Below are 22,687 nucleotides of genomic sequence, written 5' to 3' on the forward strand. Positions count from 1 at the left end.
TCAAAAGAGTATGTTCCTTTTTTTATTGGTCAAATAAAATGCATTACATTTGAAATATAAAAAATGTATCTGAAAAAATGTTCCTAGTACAGACTTCTAAAAACCCAGTATTTTAACAAGCCTGATCCCCACAAACGAAACATGGGGCATTCCAGCCTGTGTCCCCTGTCCACAGTTTTGTTTCAAGTCAACAAAATACAGATAGCTTTATAAGAAACCACATCCTACGAAACTCAGTTCTTTCGAACCACAGAATACATTTTGTTGTAATAAATATTGAAGTATTATTTCTCAAGAGGATTATTTCAGAAGAATAAAAATAATCCTAATTAGCACTGGAGAAGCATTAAGCATAAAATTCTAGGAGAGTGGTAAAGGTTATATAAAATACTTTAATAGCATTATTCCCCACTCATAGTAAAGTGCTGAAATTGAATTTAAATCATTTTTACTAACAACTGGTCAGTTAGGTATCCATTTTGATCCAACTAAGTCTTCATACATTAGATTTCAGAAGGAGGAATCACAGATGGCTAATTTAGAGCACTGCCTATGGGTACGTATACAGACACTGGTATTCACAAAATTCTAGACATGTCAAAAGTATTTAAAAGACTGATTTGTTATCTTTGGGGGAAGAAATCCTTCTGGCCTTATGCAGTTATGAAATAGCATTTTAGAAATCTGGTTTTATATTCCAACAAACTATGTAGTGAAACTGGGATATTCCTTCAACTAGAAGGAATCCAAAGCTTGTGCATCTGAACACTAATTCACCACAAAGATCTAATTTGATTGACGCTGTATCTTAAAAAGCTTTTCCTTTAGCCTTCTTCCATTTAGAGGAGCATACTGTATATACCATGCTGGCCTCCTATTCTATTATTCCAGACTAAATTTGATCTATGAATGTAGCTCAAACTATTCAACTGTATATCACATGTACACAGGCATCTGTGTGTGTTGAATTGGCACCCTGACTTAAAAAAGCTGTTTGTCATAAGCTGGTAAAAGCTTGTCTTACAGTTTTTCTGAATGAACTGGCTTTTCCTGCTACTTCTGTTCAGAACATACTGGTGCTTTTAACTCCAAGCAACTTTCAAAATGAAGGTGATAAAAGCTATTAGAGATACCAACTGACCAAGAAATTTCCATTTGGAATTTTCAAAATCAACTTTTGAGAGGAAGTCATTCAGTTCTGAACAAGATATCACCTGCTACTAGAGCCACCAGTTTTTGCATAAGCCATTGTTTGGAGGCAGTTTTATTAATGAAGCTGTAAGTTGTAAGTGGATGTGCTCACTTTTAGTATAATAGCCAAAAATAAATATTTAAAAAAAAAAAAAAATCAGTCTTCTCTGTCAACTGGAAGACACTGGAGATGGATGCACTTAGTATGGTCACAGAACTGAACATGCCTCAGTACAGCAACCCAGCTAGAAGAATCATTTGTAACAGATCCTGCAAGATGGTATAGTTACTGGGGAACTCTATGGTCCTTAGTGTGAAGAAAGTTAGTTCTGAAAGTGCCAAAAGGCTAACGTCTCAAGAACTTTTTGGTGAAAAAGTCTGTCATAGAATAAAAACAGAAATTTTAGTATCTATTCGGTTACAAGAGAAAAACAAACAGATGTATGCCTTTTCAAAAAACCAATGTATATAACTGGGAAAAAACACTGATAATGCCCATTTTTATACTGTACTTAAATTACACAAGTAGAAAAGTTATGCTTATTAATAGTTTAATGTATGAAGGAAACATCCAGATTTCTGAGTATGAAGGTACATATCTCACATTAATTTAAGTCTACATAAAGTAGAGCCTCTATACTGACATCTTGAAATTTACTTTCTGCTTAGCCATTTGTTATGTAAACAATTGTACATTTATTTGCCATTCTAAAACTTCAGGATCAAGTTTACATAATTTTGCTAAATTTCTGTGTTTGCTCAGAAGCAGTTTACAGTACTAAAACCAACCAGCCAAAGAACAGCTTCAACAGAAAGTTGTCCAAAAGAGGGAAAAAAAACAAACAAAACAAAAAAGAAAATGAAAAGAAAAACTAACTAAGTTGAAACGTATGATGGTGGGGAATGGGTGGTCACAATGTTCACAGAAAAAGGTCAGTTAGTAAGTTCTTCTGCAAAAAGCCTACACACTTCAGTCAAGCACATCAGTAGAATGATCTGGGAGCATATAAACTGTTTTTGCCGTGTGTGTTCCTCTGAATAAAAAGGAATCTCCAGGCTAACAAGTTGATCCCACTCAGCCAAGCTGGTTCATATGCACACTGTTCATGTGAGGTGTCCAAGTTCCAGTCCATACCTGAAAGAAAAGTGAAGTTCATCAACCATGGACGATTCAGCATTTAGGAATTCTAGGCTTAGATCAGATGTTTACAAATGTTTATAGTCTGGCTCTGCATTTCACACCTGTGCAATTGTTTTATCTATTAATAAACTGCCCCAAGTTATTTTTTCTCAAATGTAAGACTCGTGTGTCAAGATGCCTTTCCTCATTTTTCCATTTTATCTTCCTGCTTGTGCTGTTTCCTTGAATCACACATCCTACCTACATGTTCCCTTCAGAACTGCATAGATTATTTTTTTCCTCAGGTTTTTCCATCTAACTGCAAAAATGGTTCAGCCAAACACTGAACTATCATACCAGTGAGTTACAAAGCTACAACCCCCACCCCACTCCCCATTTACTACCACAGCGGGTCATGAAACCAGGTTCAACTACAACACGAAGGCATTGAGCTCTGGAGTTGGGAAGAAAGAGGCCTCCTTCCCGCTTTGAGTAGTCTGGTAAACTAAAGGTCTATTTTTGTGATTCTAAACTTTTCCAGCATCAAATATCTTCTCCTCCACTGGGAAAAGTGTGTATTACACATAACAAAGGCAGAGAAAACTAATTTATACTAAACAAAAATTACTTTAACAGAGTTTAGTGTAGAATCATAAACCAAGTTCTAAGTTTTGTATGGCTGGGTGCAAGCTATGGCTGCTCCAATACAGTTGAATTTGCCAGTAAAGAGGGAGAAAAAGAATGCAAGGAACCCCTCCCTTTATACTGTGCCTATGCAGCAGACACCCTCAGAATTCATCAGAGTGAGGAAACTTATGCAGCCTACAGTGGCAGCAATCTCAGAAAAGGTGTTCTGGACACATGCTGGGCATGTCTACACATGCACTTTAATGTGCAGTAGCCTATTTTAATGCACATTAAAGCGTCACAGCAAAAACTGTGCCAATACACTAATGCTCAGTAAAACTAGGCTACTGTGCTTTAAACATCACTAAATGTGTGCTTTTGCTACTGTGCATTAGGACACCCTTATGCGTGTTTAGTTAGTACCTCACATTAGAGGTACTAAATTCAATGCGTAGTAGCAAAAGTGCATTAATGAACATGTAGATGCACCCAGTGATGATGAGGTCAGGGCAATGTTAAAACAGATCCAGGAAAGGCTGTGTTTTCTTTTCCAAAACCAGTGGAGTCATTTTGCTTGCCAAAAGCATAATGGCTCCTGGACTAGTGCTGTAACATGCTCGTCTCCTTGGGCAAAGCATAATTTAAACATAGCAGAGTAAGTGGCACTTTCCACGAAAGCAAATAACCTACATGATAGAAATGCTCATCTCACAGAGCTTCTATAGAAGCAAAACAGCATATATAAATATGTTTAACAAGCTAAAACATAATTACTATCAGGACTTCCCTGTATCTAGCACTCACCCAGAATAGCTATGCAATTGTCTCCCCTCCCCACAAATTTCCTCCAGAAAAAGTGCCTTTCTCCAGTGGATTAAGCTAGCCCTATAAAAAGTTCTTATTTCAGAATGCAAGTACCCACGTGGAAAACAATTATGATCACTTTTGTGTTTTATGATTCCCAACCCAAATTACCCTGAAATATCTTCTATAGACATGCCCTTAATTTTACCCTACTTACAAAACTAAACACATTGTACAGAAAAATCTTCATGTTTTGCCTTATTCAGAGGACTGCTTATGTGTGGTTGATTAGGCTGAAGTCAAAGACATAAATAAAAATGCAGTATTACCGTTTGAGGGCCATTATTTTCTGTGGAATTTGAAACCATCTTTATCAGCGAGTTCCAGGATGGGTCAGCAGCATGAGGTCCATTAAATATAGGACCACCAGGACCATCTGTGATGGGTGCTACAGGAGGAATCACTGCATTCCCGTACACAGAGAAAGGCATACCCTTAAGAGGAAAAAGTTGAATCAAAATTAAAAGAAATGCTTACGTGCACAATGGGGATAGACGTATTGTTTTTTTTTGGAAATTATCTAAATCTTTACTGTTAGAGTAAGATATTAGATTTGCTATATATTTACTCTAACATCTTTATTATATAGCAGCTTTTCAGAAGAGACATATGAAGATCAGTTATTAATACTCTTACATGCCTGCTCACAATGTTTTGACAGTGCTATAGAATAGCTTCCTGTCTTGAATAATATAGAAATATTCCTACACTATAATGGATATTAGTAAGCAGCTACTGATCCTCTGGATCATGGTGTGTGCCTAAGAGGTCTAGTCAGGTGCCTGATGAATCTGCTTTCATAAAATTCTGAGACTGTCAAACCAAGACTTTCAACACATACACCCAGGCAAGAGCATGGAGAAGTGGACACTGCCCAAGACCTACCATCCCCATTTTAGGCCACTATAACAGAATCCAAAGGCCAGACTGAGTCCAGATGTTCAGTGCCTCAATCGTTGTAGCTTCTTCCAGAGAGCAACAGATAAGAACTACTGCTGACTGCCTAATGCCCAAGTGAGGGTGCATTTGTGTCAGGGTGTTGCCCCTTAGCCTTTTGCCAACTAAGGAGTATCCACAAGGCAGCAAGGGCTAGGGTTTTGAAGCACCCAATGCTCACCTTACTCTGGAGGTTGCATCATTGTAGTATTTTACAGAAACTACCCCACCACAAGTAGCCCCATCATGTTGCCACCAGGCCATCCAGTTGGATGCAATTTACAGTCATATCCAGAACCAAATGGGTATTAGTGTATTAGGATTATTACCCCCACTTTAGGAAAGTCCATGTATCCTGCAGGAACATGTTGATGGAATGTACCAGAAGGAGTTACAATCCCTGTACTATCTCTTTCCATTGCTTGATGTGAAAACACACCCGGATCAGACATTGGCCTGTGGATCATATGACTTCCCATTCCACTGTGACACCAGTCTACTTTATCTAGAAAAGAAACAGACATAGCAATCAATCAATGATTATGTAATTATTAATAAACTTGCCTGGGGATCCAGATTAGTATCTTTAGCACTAAATCATTTCCACAAAAGAAGTGTTCCTCACCTTCCAGTAACACTGACCACAGATTACATACACTCTTGATGTTTAAGGGGTATTTGCACCATGCACAGAATCTATGTGGGCATTCACTCCAAGAACAAATCCCAAAAGATGCCAAATTATTATTTATGAATTGCAAAAACATTTCTCGATCATTTCTCTTTAAATTGCTACTGAATGGTCTGCCCTTAGAGGTCCTGTGCTAAGGGGTTGAGGATTACAGTTTCCTAGAACTCAGCTCTGAAGGATGAGAGCTGTGAAGGACAGATTGTAAAGTCAAAACAGAGGGTGTTTTCCCCCAAAACATCTCCTGTAGTGCCTGAACACCAGGTGGCAAATTCTCTCAGTGCTAATATGAAGATGACATGTGATATTTTTCTAGGGACCAGTGGCAACATGTCAATAACTCAACATGTACCACCTGGACAATTCCAGGCAGTGCGTACATAGTGCTTTTAAACAGACTGGATTCCTTTTTAGAAGACCTCTTTAGTTAAACAAATTACCAAGCTCAATACAGGTGGTGAATCGGATAAAACTGAAAGCTATACGGGAGGTCAGGGCAAAGTCTAGAGAAAGCAAAAATAAGAAAGATGCACAATCGTCTTCAGAGGAATCTACTACTTCATCCTCAACAGATGACAAATTTCCCTAGTCCCTGTGGTAGCCATCCACTTTGTTATCTGTGGTTTTGTCTAACAGTAAGTTTGACAACTAAAGTTCTAAGCAATGGAGCTTCATAATCAAAAAGTTCTCTGCTATATCTGTAGGACAACTTTAAGGTATCAGAGCAGAAACTTATGCTTTCTCTACTGTATAAGTGGTTTTGGAATAAGCAAATTAACACAAAAGAGCCAATTTATGCAGTCTTTCAGTTTCAAAGCAGTTATTGATAAAAGCAAAATGATTACAATGAATTACTTGAGTAAAAATGTCCGTTGGATAAAGCATTATACCTTGATTGCCACCTATCCCTTCAAAGGACCAGATGCCACTATGTCCCACTGGCGTGGCTAAATTGCTCCCAATAACAGATGGTGTAGAAGTTCCAGTTTGTCTAATACGTGCAGACCGTTCAGTTCCAATTGGAACAGGAACCTTTCTGTCCTGAGACACATTACTGTTTTTTTCTGACCCCAAAGACACTGCTGAAGGGGAAGGAGATGGTGCTCTCACACCAGATGGTACTGATTGGGCAGGAGATTCTATAGAACAGAGAAAAAGGGTATTAATGTACATGAGTATTTAAAATCTTTGGTAGAACTAAGAAGTTTGAAATCATCAATGAATTTTCCATTGAAATAGTTCATCTACACATACCTCTATTAATTGTAACCCCCCAACCCTCCCCGCATCCTAACAAATAATTGCACCCAAACCATTCACTTCAAAATAGTTCAGACCATTACCATCTATTGATCATTTGGAGGTTATGTAAACAATTTTAAAAAATCATTTTTAATTCTAGGCTCAATGTAATTGATCGCAAAGACTGCCTAATATGACAACTCTCTTGTATCCAAGATTAAAAGGACTTAAAAGTAAAAGATTAGAAGCAATTAAAAGGACTCTATTCAAGAACATGGCTGAAATAAAATGATGGGGTTCTTCACAAAACACCCGCACATCATTTATCTTTGGGTTTTAGTCCTTAATATTGTCAGTAAATTAAATTTTAACATTTATCCTTGAGTAATGGATAAGGAATAAGTTATATTTATTCAAACAGCTTAAAATGTGTTTTCTGCCATAATACATGATGGCTGTGGCACGGTAAAAACTGAGGAAGTCAATTATAGATGAAAATACCAGAACTGTGCATAACGCATTTGCTCAACAAATATTTAGTGGTTCATTATTTTAAAAAGGTTCTGAAAACCTAATTCATCACAAATGCAGCTTGTCATTTAGACTTAAGTAAGACTTTCCTGTATGACTTAATCTTCTAAATGTAAACAAAGTGTAGCAAACAAATCCTATGACCCTAGATGACTTCCTGCCCTTTGGGCGGGGGGCTGGACTTGATCTTCCGAGGTCCCTTCCAGCCCTCATATCTATGAAATCTATAAAAAACACCGAAAACACTTAAAACGACAACAAAGCTGAATGAACTCCAAAGACTTACTGAACAACCTTCACTTCTCAGAAAATACTGCAAAAAGAGCAAAATCTGTGACAGTGTGACGAACACCCACCCAGCCTCATCTTTAACTAATATGCTGCTCTTGAGATACAACCACTGAAACAAATTTTTTCCAGAAATTTCTTCTAGAAAACTGCTTTGAAAGATCCATCCTATATTACTCATAGACATTATAAACAATAAAAACCACCTATCAGAAAATTTTAGCAAACCTATCAACTTAATTATTAGGATGGTACCTATAATTGGTAGAAAAATATGACCTTTCCGCTTTTACAATAATTTCACACCCATGTCCTACTAAGAACTCACCATTTGATGCTGATGAGCATGGAGGTAATAAACTAAGTGGGGAAAAGTGTTGCCTGTTAAAATTAGCAGCTGCAGGTGCTCCTCCCAGGGGTGTTCCAGGTGCATATATTTGACCTCCTGAAAGGTTGGAGGCAAAGTTACCCAAGTGTGTAGAAGAGGGCGTTACAGAAGCATAAGGTGAATCCATACTGACAATACCTATTGAAGAAATTGGAAAAAGTCAGTCCTTCATTGGAAAAGGATTCTATCCAATGCCTGGATAAGGAGGAGATTGGGACAAGAGGACACCATAAACATAAGAATCAATTTGTGCCCTTCCTCCTTGTCTAACCAGACAAGTCTCTTCAGCTGGTTTCTTATGTCACGTGAATATAAACAGGACAGCAAGAAAAGAGCTATACAGTGCGAGTCTGGGAGGTGCGTGGGGAGTGGAGCAACAAACTGAGTCAGCACAAGCAGTAAGGGGGGCTCGTGGCAGTGGTCTCTCCACTAGGCTCCCAGTGCCCAGAAGTGAGCAGACAGAGAAGCATGGAAAAAGCTCTTGCCCGCTTCTCGCTCTGGAAACTCCAGAGTGAGAAATGGGCAAGAGGGCTGCTCCATCTACTCAGCTCTGGGCAACAGAAGCCAAGAGCAGGGAGCAACAGCAACGCCAAACTTCCTGACCACTGCTTCTCATGATGGGGCCTGGGTGTGAGAGGGGCTGGCAGGGAGCAGCTGGTAGCTCCACTCTTCCTGGTTCCTGGAAGTCAGGTTATTTTTCTTTCAGAGCAGCCATTGTTACTCTGGAACATCTGAACGTGTGGTTTCTATCCAGCAGTTGCACTTAAAGGTTATGCTTGCTTTTTTAAATGCAAAACTAACCTAGAAAATTGAAGTTTAACTAAATATAACAACTAGGATCAATAATCTTCAGTCATTTTTCTTGATCTCTTGTTTGGGATTTGAAAAGCACAATATTATAGTACTGTAGGCTCCAATTGGCCTGGAAAGCTGTGACTGTGTTCAATATTCTCAAAACTGTATTTTTCTACTCACCTTTTTATTAAGAGAATACTAATTTGTTCTGCAATCAACATTAAAGAGATGGCAACCAAAAATGCATTTTCCTGTCACCTTGCAGAACATTACTCAAGATGAAATGGCTCCAGCTTTGCCATTCCAAGTAGTCTATTATCCTTTCTGTGGAAGTTTATGCAAAAAATATACGAGACCATTGATTTTGAAGAAGCTATGTTTGCTTTTCTTCATCCAGCAAAGCTCTAGGCATGTATTTATCTAGACACATATCTATCTACCCCAGTTTTTATCTTCTAGACTTTCACAACTGGAAACAACTGAAATAAAGCTTATTTTAGTTGTTTTTGCATAGCTACTGATGTATGTGAAACAAAAATAGTCAGGAGTATTTGAATATTTATAATGCTGTTTTAAACAGTTTTAAAACAGACTTTTCTTGTACATTAATATAATACTGTCTTTCAGATTCTGGAATTGCAGAGCTTCAAAATGTCTATGGCTAGCTCTACCAAGATATATTTGCGACTAACCAGTGATATCTTAGTCTCGCTACTGGTATTTAAAAACTTCTGGCTGCTGCTGAAACTTGCTTTAAGTATGTGGATTTCACTTTGCTATTCGTAGGAGAGCTATAGACAGCAAAAGAGATTAGAAGACAAGAGCAAGATAGCAACACCTGCACTCCCTCATGAGTGGACACCAGCTTGTTCAATAAGAGGTGTATTAGCAGAAACTTTTTCAGACAGTAGCAAGAAGGCTGAGCAATGGAGAATGGTAGCTAGAAGATCTCAAGCAAGATTTAGAACCAGTACCTTGACAGATATCCCAGCAGCTTCCCCTTTTTCAGGAGTTGGGAGGCATAGGCTTTTTATATGGATTTGTCCCTAAATCTGATTCACAAGTTTCCCTCAACCTTTGCATACACATTAGAACAGGGGTGGGCAAAATGACAGATCCAGCCTGCAGCCAGACTCCATTTTCCAGCAGCCCCAGTTCCTTCTGACTGCCGCTGCTAGACCCAGCCCTGCTGCTTGAGTGCTCCAGCCATCAACCCTGCACCCACCACCAGGGGTGGGACCTGCACAGGGAGGGTGTGCAGCTAGGCAGCTGAGATGGGGCCACGGCCTGCAGTAAGATGGATAGGTGGGACCAAGGAGACTCTGGCGTTTGGGGTGGTGATAGTGCAAGGCCAGGGCAGAGCTGCAATCCACTGCCTGCATGCCCCTGCAACAGGCATAGGTCCTGGGGGCAGGGGATTACAGGGAGTTGATCCCTCTGTCCCAGCCCCATGCTGCCACTGTCCCAAGACACCAGCCTCTGCCCCAGATGCAGCTCCCAGCCAGTCTCTATGAAAACCCAGGATCTTGGGACAGTGACAGCGCAGGGCCGGGGCCAGCCGCGATGTATTCCCTGCATGCTCTTGCCCGCAAAACTGTGGCTCTCCCACGCTGTCATGGCTCTGCGATCCCAGGGTCTCCACAAAGACTGGCGGGGAACTGCACGGGCAGGGCACGTGGCTAAGCTGGGGTCAGTGACAAAACAGAGCCAAGGCCGGGGCAGAGCTGCAATCCACTCCCTGCGTGCCCCAGCCCACAGAACATGCACTCATTGCAAGGGTGTGCGAGCAATGGATTGTGGCTCTGGCCCAGCCCCACATCATCACCACCGGAGTACACTGGGGTCTCCCCGGCCCCGCCCACCTGCCTCGCTCCCAGCTGCAGCCCCATCCTGGCTGCATGCCCGGCCCGTGTGGGTCCTACCCTGGTGGTGGGTGTGAGGTGGACGGGCTGAGGTTCCAGGCAGGGAGAGGGTCCAACAGCGGCAGCCCAAAGGAACCGCCACTGCTAGGATACGGAGTCTGCTGCAAGCCCAATCTGGCCTGTGGGCTGTATTTTGCCAATCCCTGCATCAGAGCAATAAAACAGTAAAATGGACTACTCAGAGAAGTTATGGAATATCTGTCACTGGAGGTGTTACAAAGCAGGTTGAATAAGCATTGGTGAGGGATGATGTACAAACAGCATTCCTGCATTTATACAGGGGGCCTGATCAGATGATGCTCAAGGGCCCTTCACAGATTAAATGATTCTATGCTTTGCTGGTAAGACTTCTCTCTCTAACCAGCTGGTTCCTGTTAATATTTTCAAAATCTCTGACAGCAAAGAACTTAAAAGTTGCAAATACTAACCCAAATCTAATTACTCAACTGAGAGCTAAACTTTAAGAAAAGCCTGAAAGTTGGGAATAATATTTTGGATGTCTATGAGGTATTAATGTAACAGTGCAGATCAACAGTATTCTACCAGAGATAATATTGTACAGATTTTTAGGAAAGCAGTTATGTTAAAGCTTTCCTCAAACCTATGCTTGAACACAATACATTGTAAATACTGCTGAATGCAATTTGTAATTGGGATCCTCTGAGCTCTGTGGTAGGATCAACTTCAAATTTCTAGGACTCCTCAATTCTACTACAGTATTATATGTATTTTTAAGACACGGCTGTCCAACTTCTTAGCAGCCTGGGGCTGTATGCCCTACCCATGGGGGCTGCCCCTTCACAGGCCCCTTGGGCACTCCCCTCTCCTGCATCCCCACCTTCACCTACCTGGGTGGGGCTCCTCTGCTGCACCATACAGACACCCCATGCCAAAGGTTTCCTCAGCACTGTAGGCTGTGCCACACGACTCTGACCAGCCCTCAGGGGTGCCCTCTGGGGAGCCCAGAGCCTATGGTGGTGGGGAGTGGCAGCCAGGTAGGAGATCAGTAGACAAACACTCATCGCTTTTGGGCCAAACAGGGCCTACCAGTTTGACAGCCCTTCTCTGAGAAATACTCAGAAGGCTGAAAGGGACCTCAGAAGATCATTGAGTCCAGCCCCCTGCCCCAGGGGCAAGCAGTCAGCTAAGGTTAAAGGATCCCAGCTAGTTAGGTGTCCAAATGTTTCTTAAAAGAGTCCAGATTAGGTGCTTGCACTATCTCTGGATGCAGTCTATTCTAGGCCTTGGGGGCTCCGACAGTAGAGAAGTTTTTCTTTACGTCCAGCCTAAAACGGCGGACATAAGGAAATACAATAATAGTTTTGTTGGGTTTTTTTAAACCTCTCTCAGAGGCACTGGATGTTGGCTTCAGCCAGATCTGGGGATTTTGACAGGGGTGTACCAATGCTCCTGCTGGGACTTACACCCACAGATTCATGGCTAGAGGGTCTTGCCCCTCGCCATATCTGGGGTCAGGAAGGAATTTTACCTCCAACTGGTATGAACTGTGGGAGGTTTTGTGTGTTGTCTTGGAGGTGGGGCATGGTCTTCTTCCTGAAATCTTTCGAGTATATATTAACAGCCTTTACAGCAGCAGGATATTGGCAGCTATTGTCCTCTTGCTTAACCGGTGGCAGGTTAATGTGTTATGTCTTGTGTCGTGTCACGGTTGACTGTGCAGTACTGCTAAGATATTGGACAATGGATTTGTATAGGATGGTTTGAATAGAGATAATCGTGCCTCAGGCAGGAGACTGGACTAAATAACTTCTGGAGGTTCCTTCCAGCCATAGTTTTCTATGATAAAGCTTTTCAAAAATAGATTATTTCTGACACACTTTCTTGTTGTGTTCTGTCCAGATAGACTACTCCGCAAACTGTGGCTGCTGCCAACATTACCTTCAAGAACTGGCTCAGAGCATCCTTCCACCACTATTATACATACAAAGGCAGGGAGCTTATAAAAGGCTTCTGCAGCTATGCTATTCCTACATTGCTGAAATGAGAAACTTAAGACTTCCCTCCTTCTGGCTGTGAGCTAGGCTCAACTGCAGCCCCCCTGCATGCTGCTACTAAGCTCCATGGAACAGTATCAAGGTCACTGCCCTGAAATTCAATTTAATTTGTATAAGGGAAATCTTGGAAAAGTTTACAAATCTCACAGCGTTAAGTGCCCAGATTGATGTTGTCTAGGTAGCTCATAACTCTGGAGAACTGTTCTCTCATATTTGCTATTAACATAGGAAAATATCAATAGATCAGTTTGTTCCTGAGGATATTTTCAAAGTTATCTTCACAACCAAGAGGGCTAGATTTTTATTTTAAAATGAAAGCTGTGTTTCTGACACAACCATACAGCAAGGGACAAATTCTACAGCTATGGAGTACATGGGATTTTACTGATATAAATGCAACTCAGCTTTGTAAAAAAAACAAACAAAAAAACAGATACCCCCCACTTACATTAGCTGAATTACAAGGCTTAAATTTTTCCAGTCGTTTGAAGACTGAACCTTTCAAAAATTTAACAAACTGAAATTGACTGCTGCACTAGAATAGGTTGCAATGCAATAACATATAGTTTTTTTTCTTTCTTACTTTAAGTAGAAATGGGTAAAAACCATAAAACTGAATATTGGAAAAGAGCTGCTAAACTTTTCTTATTTGGGGCAAAACAAGACAAGCAAATGCCTTAACAGAAGGTCTCTACTACCTGTGTAAGAATAGAAAAAAAATGAATTCTAAATCCAATAACTTGCCTCAAATTCTGTGACAAGACTCCTGGCTTCTCTGCATTCATGCAGCAGATTGAAATTCTGCCAAAAATCAATTAAATTAAAAATAGAGATTAAGGTCGATTTAAATATTTTAAATTGGGCTTTCTTTACTCTTTTCCCTCTATTCTATAATTTTTCAATATGAAAGTTTATCATAAAATTATCAACAGTTAACCATCTAAATTGTTCTTGGATTTTACAGAGACAAGTTTTTTTTGGTGATACCTTTTACTGAATCAACTGTATAGCTGACAGAGTTGTTAGACAATGTTACAGATATTAACTGCTTTAATAAAAGTTATTACCAGAAAAACCCCTTGGCTTCTTGCATAGTTCCTGGACTATCACAGCTACAACACTCCAACCCTACTACAGTTTTGGATTTCACAGACAGGAACTTAAATAAAATATATAGAGCTGTTTTTACTTAGAGCTGTGGATCTTGCAGTCCCCTGGGAACTGCACACAGACTCAGCAAGGCAACTATGTATTCCAAAGGTGATGTGTGGGTTTGGGTTTCTTTTGGGTTTTTTTTTTTGGGTGGGGGGGGTCATGGTAGGGAGGAAATAGCAGTGGATGGTTTTGGGAGGGCAAGGACTAGAAATATGCATGTTAAAAAAAATTAAACCTCAAACTTTAAAGCATAATTCCATTTCAAACAGATGGATTCTAAAACAGGCAAACTGTGGAATACATAGGTAATTTAGTATAAAAACTCAAGTAGAAAAGCTAGAAAACAGCAAGTGAAAGCATTCAGCTGCTACTTAACATTAGACTCCAGATGCAGTTCCATTCAAATACTCACCTGAGGGACTTGGAGCTGGCCTTTGTAGTGGTGGCCTAAAACCTGGGGCTTTGGACGTATCAGACTGATGTAAAGGATCTGAATTTGGCAAAAATGAAGACTTTCCTGACAGAATGGATTCTGGTGTTGCTTGAGATGAAACTACAGATCCACCCCAAAAGCCATGAGCAGAAGTAGGACTGTTTTCAAACAGTGTGCTAAAGGGCCCAAATGGCAAGGTAGCACTGAAGTTGGTACCCATAGACTTGTTTGCTGGATGAGCTGAATTTTGAGAAGCACTTTGTGTACTTAAGGTAGAAGGAAGCTGCACTGAAGAAGGAACACTGTGGGGCCTTTTAATGTGATTTACATTGAGGACTGCAACAGAAGAACCTTGCACAGGAGCTGGATTCTTGTGAGTCGTATTTGTTCCATGGGCAGGTGGCCTGATAGCTGGGGTTTCCATTTTAGCTGCAGACTGAGTAGATCCCACTGATGTCTGAGGAAGGGGATAAGTCATTGGGGCATTTGTTGGACCTGCGACTGGGGCAGATGAACATGTTGCTGCTAAATTTGGAGGCATAGCCATTCTAAGATCTGATGTAGGAACCTGAGGCTGCTGTAGAGGAGGTCTTGCTTCTTGAGAAAGAGATCCTGGGGATTGCTGATGAGCAGGGTGCACTGAAGAACTGCCAAGAGAATTAGTGCTTGGCTGCCTGCTGCTGGCTGAATTACTTGTTTCCACTGCTGGTGGACTACTCACATCCTGGTCAGAGGAAGATGTGCCCTTATTTGGAGATGCTGTTACACAATCCGAAGGACTGTTTCTAGAAACTCCTGCTGGCTGAGCTGGCGGTGAAGGGGATGATGGGGAAGATACAGGGTAGTGTTCTTTGGCAGTAGGAACAGGATATGTGGCATTTGTAGGTGCTGTGCTGTTGCTACTTGCTGTGGTTGTGACTGTGGTTGTGGTAGCATTGGATGTCTTCACAACCGTAACAAAAAGCTGCCTTCTCACTGAAGGTGAACTGGGACTGCCATTTGTAGACGAACCAGGCACAGTAGAAGCCACTGAACTTGTTGTAGCTGTTGGACTAGTAGTCAAAGACCCTGCTGAATTCACCTGAGAACCACTGCTGTTCTGACTGCTATGGCGAGGCACCATGTGAGGTTTAGGTGAGTTAGTAGCTCTTGCGGGGCTCAAAGGCCGAACAGGAAAAGGACCCCAAGTGGACTGAGCTGGTGGAAAAGTACCTCCGAAGTGGGTCATGGGCAACCGAGGGGGACGGATTTGCTGGAAAGTCTGAGCAGCAAGTAAAGCATGTGCAAACTGTGGAGGAGGGTATGCTAATGGCAGAGAGACTGGAAAACCAGGCCGTACATTATTCACTGGATTCTTGATGGTTTTGTGAGTGGACGCTGAAGAAATTGCAGGCACAGTGAGTACTGTGGCAGTTTGAGAAGTTGACGAAGCAGCTACAGTGGCAACTTTGATCCCCATTAGAGAACTGTTAGCAGCAGTAGTGGAGGCAGGTGTTGATGACCCTACTTTGGAGTTTGCTGCAGAACTTTTCAAACGATTCTTTGGAATAAGTTCATCAATTTCCTTATCTGGATCCTTTATCAGAGCATTGATCAACTGCGTTGCTTGTCTTGTTGATTCTGTGCCACCCCTACAAAAAAGAGTAAAGGGGAGGGAGGGGATACAGTTACTGATATTTTGCTCTGAACTTTTATGTTACATAACTCAGATGAATGGCCTAGAGCTAGATTCTGCCAACCTAGTACAGGTAAAAACCCAGCATGAAGTTTGGCATGCTCAGGGGAATTAGATGCCTGATTAGCTTCATGAATAAGCTAATGGCGAAAGCGATGTTATACGTACAAAAACATTACCTAGTCCACAACAACTGATTCACAGGTCTAGTACAGATGCCTTTACTTTTTGTCTTTAAAAAGAATACAGACGTGACTGCTTATTCCAGATTTTTCTATTTCAACCTTAAATAGCATGATAAGCATCAATTATGTTCATTGTTTTGGCTAAAATTTCTGCTCAGAAAGTCTTCAAGAAAAATGATTTATTAAATTACAGATCCCTCTTTAAAATGCACTCTATTCACTTTACAGGGAATGTTTTCAACTGCCAGATGACCATTTACCTTATTGTTATTATTCTGTCCCCAGTCTTGTCTTTTTGTTTGTCAATGTCTATATGTGCTCCTGTGAACTCCCGAATAGCATTAATGTTACATCCTCCTCTTCCAATCACTCTGGAAATTACAGTTGATGGAACAGAAACTTTCTTTGATCTGTACAAAAGGAAAGTATTACATTAGTGAGACAGGATTCAATGGATCGAAATAGTGTGAGGATTGGCAAGAATGCAAGATAAATGCCAAGTAAGGATGTAAGAAGGGAAATTTATTCCTTCTACTGGTATGTTTCTTGCACACAAGTTATTTACCTTCTCACAACTTCCTTCCATCCTTCTTCCCTCTTCTGGCCACGTTTAGGACTAGCTATGGTTAATTTTCCATTTGGAGAAGAAAGAGGAGAAGGACCAGATTTCGTGTTGGTAGACAAGGAATTACTGGTGACTTCACTGATGACCTCAGACAGCCTTTGAGAAAAGGTAAGAAACATAAGCTACATTATTAATAAACAATTTCTTTAAGCTTATTTCAAAATGGAACTGACCATTTCTCTTTAGTCCTAGGGAACGAAATATGACACATTTCAACAAAAAAAAAAACCACACTGAAAATCGCAACTGCCCAGTAACGCAAGTACAAAAGCAACCACCCATTTCTTTATATACCTATATGAATAAGGATAAATAGTTTTCCAATATTTTAGTCAGATTATGTGGCTCAAACAATAAAAGATTTCCCTCCTTCCCAACACTGAAAATCCAGAAACAGGTTCACAGAATCTGAAGAAGTTGCAGAGCACCAAGCTATCCAAACCATTGCTGAAGAAGCCTACACAGATCAAGTACAGAGTGTGGATTCTTTCAATATGTCTGACTAATCAATAATACAGGGATGAACTCTATGTGCATGTGTACTACTGGCACTTTGAATTCTCTCTCTAATCTGAAAATATCCAAAGGTTCACTTCAGACTTTTAAAGTATTAAAAGTAATATCCACTAGATTATATACCACCTGAAACACAGCAGTCTTCTGCTTAAAACTCGGACTATATTTTTTGCCTTCCATCATCTTCCCCAGAGGAACCTACACTGCTGTTTAGTTCCCACTGCCACAGGATGTTGATTATACCAATTCTAGTTTCTTTTAAAAACAGGCATCACAAGAAGAGTATTTTAAGCTGAAGTATAGCACTACTCTTTTATAGTTTGAGTTTAAAAAAAATTACACAATATGAAGAGACCAGCTAGAAAAGAATGAGGCAGAAGGGAAAAGCAAAAATAATAGTCCAAAAGGCACAGGGCACAACGGAGATGTAATAAGAACAGTGACTGAACTAATGGAAATGCTTATCTCCAAGTTCATATGTAGCAACACAATCCTCTAGTTACAGAGTTGTAACTCATGACATTTATCCGCAGAATATATTGTTTTAATGTAAAAAAATGGACTCTATATATTTATGAAGACTTGTGGTACAGGTGATATCTTTTATAAGTAACTAGATTTTTTCAAAAAAAATCTTTAATGGCAAGCTTTCGGCCACAAACAACCTTCAGCAGGCATAGGAGAAAAGATTGTAAAATTAGACCCGGGAGAACTTTTACAATCTTTTTTCTATGCCCGATGAAGAGTGTTTGTGCCCCAAAGTTTGCAATTAAAACATTTTTTTTCACAAAAATTTGTTGGTCTAATAAAAGATATCACCTCTATCACAAGTCCTGATTGCTTTTGCCACTAGAGCAATACAACTACAACCCAGATACCCGACACATGAAAGATATAAAATTGTAGCCAATTTTTAAAATGAAATCATCGTAATTTTACAAAGCAGCAGCAAGTTTGACCACCTGAAACTTGAGATCCTGCTCCTGCCCTTGTTCAAGCCATAGTCACAGAGCTTCACCACAGAGCTCAGAAATACCTCACCACATAAGAAACACCTACCCATATCATTCCATCTATTTACTCCTCTGTGAAATACAAAAACACCATAACCAGAAGGACATATGACTATATCCTGCTTACCACCAAACAACTTCAAGGTAAACAAACTATTCCAACTTTTCTCTGAGCCTAATCTGCCTATAAAATTAACTGTTCCAAACAGGTGATTTTACCACATCTTCAACTCTCCTATGAAATATGAAGTTTCATTTCTACCCAAAAGAACTTTTACAATCCTTTATCGTATGCCTGACGATGGGTGTTTGTGCCCAAAAGCTTGCAATTAAAGAATTTTTTTTTGCAAGAATCTGGTTGGTCTAATAAAAGATATTGCCTCTACCATGAGTCCATATATTTATGGCACTTAATGGAAAAGCAAGGACTTGAATGCTTCTGATCTATTTTCTGATTAGCCAGGTTCTAAAAAGAGCAATAAAACAAAGTGGTCACGGTCTTAATTAGACTTTCCTGCCCAAAATTACTTTCATTTTACACTTGGAGTTGTAATAAGTAGTCACAGTAACTTACTTTATTGATGATTTGCCAGAAGCAGCTTTCCTTTCATCCTTTGGAAAAGTGACAAGTACTGATGGTTGTTTCTTGTTCTGAGGGTTTGCAATGGCTGTGGAAGAATGATTGTCACTTTTGTGGCTGCTGTTACTATTGCTGCTTTCATCACTACAGCTGGAAATCCTCATGTTATCACTATCGCCACTTTCGCTGGTACTGCTACTCTTCGACTCACCATTTACTTTTTCAGGTTGACTATAGGAGATTGGGAGTTGATCATCAAATAAAATCTGCACGTTATCTGGGGTAATCTTGTTTTTCCTGTTTTTCCTCTTTGTACTTGTTGTGGTGATCGTGTTATTCCTTTTTCCATGGGAGCCTGCTAATGTTGTCCAAGTTGCAGATATACCAATGGTGGTTGTAGTCGTGGCACTTGGAGGCTCCATTGGAACCTCAGGCTCATCTGATGGGGAATCAAAAGACATTGCATCAGCATAAGGAAATAGCACTTGTGGGTTATTCAAGTTTGGTTTTAAAGTTATGCCTAACAAATCTGGCAACTTCCTATTACGCTTAACAGTTTGGAATGATACTCATGAGATCATGTAATGAACAAGTAACTGATACACAGCTTCCATTAAAAAGGAAAAGCAAAAATAACCAAACAAAAAAAGGAAAAACCATTATAATACCACTACATAAATCAGTGGTATGCCCTCAACAGAAATACTTTATTATTCTATTCAGACTTTTTTGGGATAGCAGAATAAGGGGGCATTTGAAGATTACAAGCAGCAGCAAATTCAATTCTGATAAAAAGATTTTTTTCAATACAACACACAATTGGTATGTAACCTCTTTGCCACATGGTATCAGAAGCTAAATTTTAAAAAGAAATAAGATCATTTTGGAAAGGCTGAAAATTCAAGCTTTCCTGACTTGGGGAAGCAAGTGAAATGGGTGAGCAGGAGAACAGCCTTGGGGACTGATTACCCCACAGCTGCCACTGAAACAGTTGGTAATGGCTAGGGATGTAAATATTGTTTAAAAATCAACTGTTTAACCTCCTCTAATTATATCAGTCCTGCAGAAGAGGGGCAGGGCAGTGCAGGGAGCTGGGGCTGAGGGTGATAGCGATATGTGAAATTGTGACGAATTCCGCCGCCAATCAGGAACGACAAAAGCCACTGGCTGCAGCAGGTTCCACAAGGTGACTGTGGGAGTGGGCAGGCAGCGATGCCAGCAGTAAAAACTACAGGGGCATGGGGTCTGGCACGGTTCCTGGCTTGGGGCTGCCTCCTGTTGGGGGAACAGCTCCAGCAGAGCCTGCCTGGGAGGTGGCGTGGATCTGCGCTGCAGCATTGCGCAGCTGCTGCAGCATTGCGCAGCTGCTGCAGCATTGCGCAGCTGCTGCAGCATTGCGCAGCTGCTGCAGCATTGCGCAGCTGCTGCAGCAGGGAGGTGGAAATAACTAATGGTTTCCTGGGGGAGCAGAGCCAGGCAAAGTTATGCGACAGACCTGGCAGGGCTTAAGTATAAGTGAGCTCAGCAGTGCAGCTGCCATCATGTGCTACAGGGGCAGGCTGCATAGAGCCAGGTGCCCGCCCCCCCCAGCACCCACATAGACTCCCACCTGCCAGGACTGCCGTGCCATGCCCAGGTGGTGCCTCCAGCCTACAGGCACCAGTTGCCCCAAACACTGCCTCCCTCCCACCTGCTTACCCAGCAGCAGCAGCTTGGCAAGAAGTCGCAGCAGCTCTCCCAGCCCGGAGGCATGTTATGGACAGAAGTGCCACACAGAATTGTGCCTGAGGAATCCACCAGTGGGCTGAGCACCCTCTACTAGGAGCCATGGCTCCCTTTGCCATTCAGATGCAACCATGCAAGTGCCATGCTCCTCTTGCTTGGCTAAGGGCTCACCCCACTGCCAAGGCTCCTAGCAGAGGGTGCTCAGCCCACAGGTGGATGCCTCACGCATGATCCTGTGTGGTACACGTGTCCTGCATGGCAGGTAGGAGTGAGGTACTGTAGGGGCAACAGGTGCCTGTGGGCCAAAGGCACCACACCTGGGCGTGGCACAGCTGTCCTGACAGATGGAAACCCCTGTGGGGGGAGGGGAGCACCTGGCTCTGTGAATCCCACCCCTGCAGCATCTAACAACAGCTCCGCTACTTCACTCGCTCCTACTTAACACCTGTTGGCTCAAGGTGCAACTTTGCCCAGCTCCGCTCCCCCAGACAGCTGCTAGTTACCACCCCGCTGCAGCAGCTGTGTGATGCTGCAGCCTGGATCTGTGCTGCCTCCCAGACAGCCCCTGTCAAAGCCACTCCCCCAAGAGTGGGCAGCACCAAGTCAGGAGGTAAACAGTAAACATTAAATGATATGAATATAATTACTGTTTAACTTTTTACATCCCTATTATGGCTGTGCACACCACTTACCTGATGCAATATGACAAGCCATATGTTTGAGAAGAATTTAAAAAAAATGTAGATAAGAGCCATCTTATCTACACTTCTTTTGGAAGTTTATATCAAATGTTTTGGCAGAAAATTCTCAGTCATGGAAACTAATGGGAGAAGACAATCTATAAGACGCAACATGACAAATACCTTCAGCTTTCAGCTTTTCCTTCTCTTGAGCGGCTTGTAGTTCAAAGTTTTCTTTGTTTTTTGCTTCAATTTCTTCCAGCTTTCTTCTTTGTTCTTCCTTTTTTTTTCTCCTTTTCTCCTTTCTTTTTTCTCTTTTGGCAGCCAAAGCCAGCCTCCTGCTTTCTTCCCTTAACTGGAAGTCAAGAACACGAAGCAGTGAGACACTGATAAAGAAAAATTACACACATCTACACAGAGGCCAGATCAATGCTTAAGGTTTATTACTTTCTTATAAACATCTATTTTCAATGGCGAAACCAAAGCCTTTACATCTTCTCCACTCTAATTGGCACAGTTGATTTCCTGAATGCTTAACACCTCCTTAAACTGCAGAAATTCCACTGATGCTAAATGAAACACTGCATATGTAAAAGAGATAAGACAGTGAGCAGTGAGGAAGGAAAAAGAAAATTTTGCTCTATGAGTGGTCTCCAACCTCTTTAAGTACAAGATCACTTCTTGACTTAAAGTCCAACCCAGGATCTACCGTGCACTACTGCCACTCCCCCGCTTCCCCAGCAGGTCAGTCTGTGGGGGGCCAAGATCGAGGCAAAGGGGAAAAAAATTATTTGGGGGGAAGAACGCAGCCACCCACAGCAGGTAAGTTTGTCGGGGAAGGGGTGGGGTGGTGGGGGGCTAGATTGAGGCCCCAAAGGTAAGGGAGGGAGTGGGGCACAGACAGGAGCAGGGACTGGGGTGAGTGGGGCCCCAACCCAGCTGGTTGGACAAGCAGAGGCCCAGTGGGCACATGCCCCCCTATGGATGACTGGTGCCTCCTGGCTCTGGGGGGGACACCAGTGGCTGATTGTTGATGGAGTGGGCGGGGTTACCCAGCAGTCAATCGCCAACCCTGAAAGTAGCAGCGGCAAACCAGAACTGCCACTGGCAAAACCAGAAGCACCACCAGCACTTCTCAGGGGGGGGAGGGAGGGGGCACTGGCTGGCACTCGCCACTCCCTGGCTGGCAGGGGCCAAATTACACGTCGCCTATATGCCCCCTAGTTTGTGCATGGGGTGGAGGTAGCACTGGGCTTTAAACCTTGCTGCGCCAAGAGCCACACGATGCCATGTGCATCCCACAGCCAGTGCACAGGGGGTGAGGGGCAGCTGCAGCAGGGAACAAAGCAGAGTGGCAGCCTGCTCCACCCCGCGCAGTCCCTATAGATGGGGGGCATATGCTCCCTCACTCACCGCTGGGGCCTCAATCTGTGCCCCCAACCCCAGGGTGGTGAGGACGCAGGACAGAGCCGCAAGTGGCTTGTCCAGGAGGC

The 22,687-nt window shown here is 42.0% G+C and overlaps 1 protein-coding gene across 4 annotated transcripts in view; it reads right to left on the bottom strand.

The window, feature by feature from the left end:
* Window positions 1-22,687, bottom strand: part of ANKRD17 (ankyrin repeat domain 17) — a 139,870-nt gene continuing 117,183 nt past the window's right edge. For all 4 annotated transcript variants that reach the window (XM_019534281.1, XM_019534280.1, XM_019534279.1 and 1 more), the window contains 10 exons: window positions 21,378-21,549; window positions 18,784-19,228; window positions 16,621-16,776; window positions 16,316-16,465; window positions 14,175-15,826; window positions 7,816-8,013; window positions 6,317-6,565; window positions 5,068-5,243; window positions 4,072-4,236; window positions 1-2,326 (listed from right to left, as the gene is read on the bottom strand). In XM_019534281.1, the coding sequence (XP_019389826.1) occupies window positions 2,267-2,326; window positions 4,072-4,236; window positions 5,068-5,243; window positions 6,317-6,565; window positions 7,816-8,013; window positions 14,175-15,826; window positions 16,316-16,465; window positions 16,621-16,776; window positions 18,784-19,228; window positions 21,378-21,549 (3,423 nt within the window). In that variant the 3' untranslated portion in view covers window positions 1-2,266. The remainder of the gene's footprint in view (window positions 2,327-4,071; window positions 4,237-5,067; window positions 5,244-6,316; window positions 6,566-7,815; window positions 8,014-14,174; window positions 15,827-16,315; window positions 16,466-16,620; window positions 16,777-18,783; window positions 19,229-21,377; window positions 21,550-22,687) is intronic.

Source organism: Crocodylus porosus, unplaced genomic scaffold (genome assembly GCF_001723895.1).
Source record: "Crocodylus porosus isolate Cpor-Errol unplaced genomic scaffold, CroPor_comp1, whole genome shotgun sequence".
Classification (NCBI taxonomy): domain Eukaryota; kingdom Metazoa; phylum Chordata; order Crocodylia; family Crocodylidae; genus Crocodylus; species Crocodylus porosus.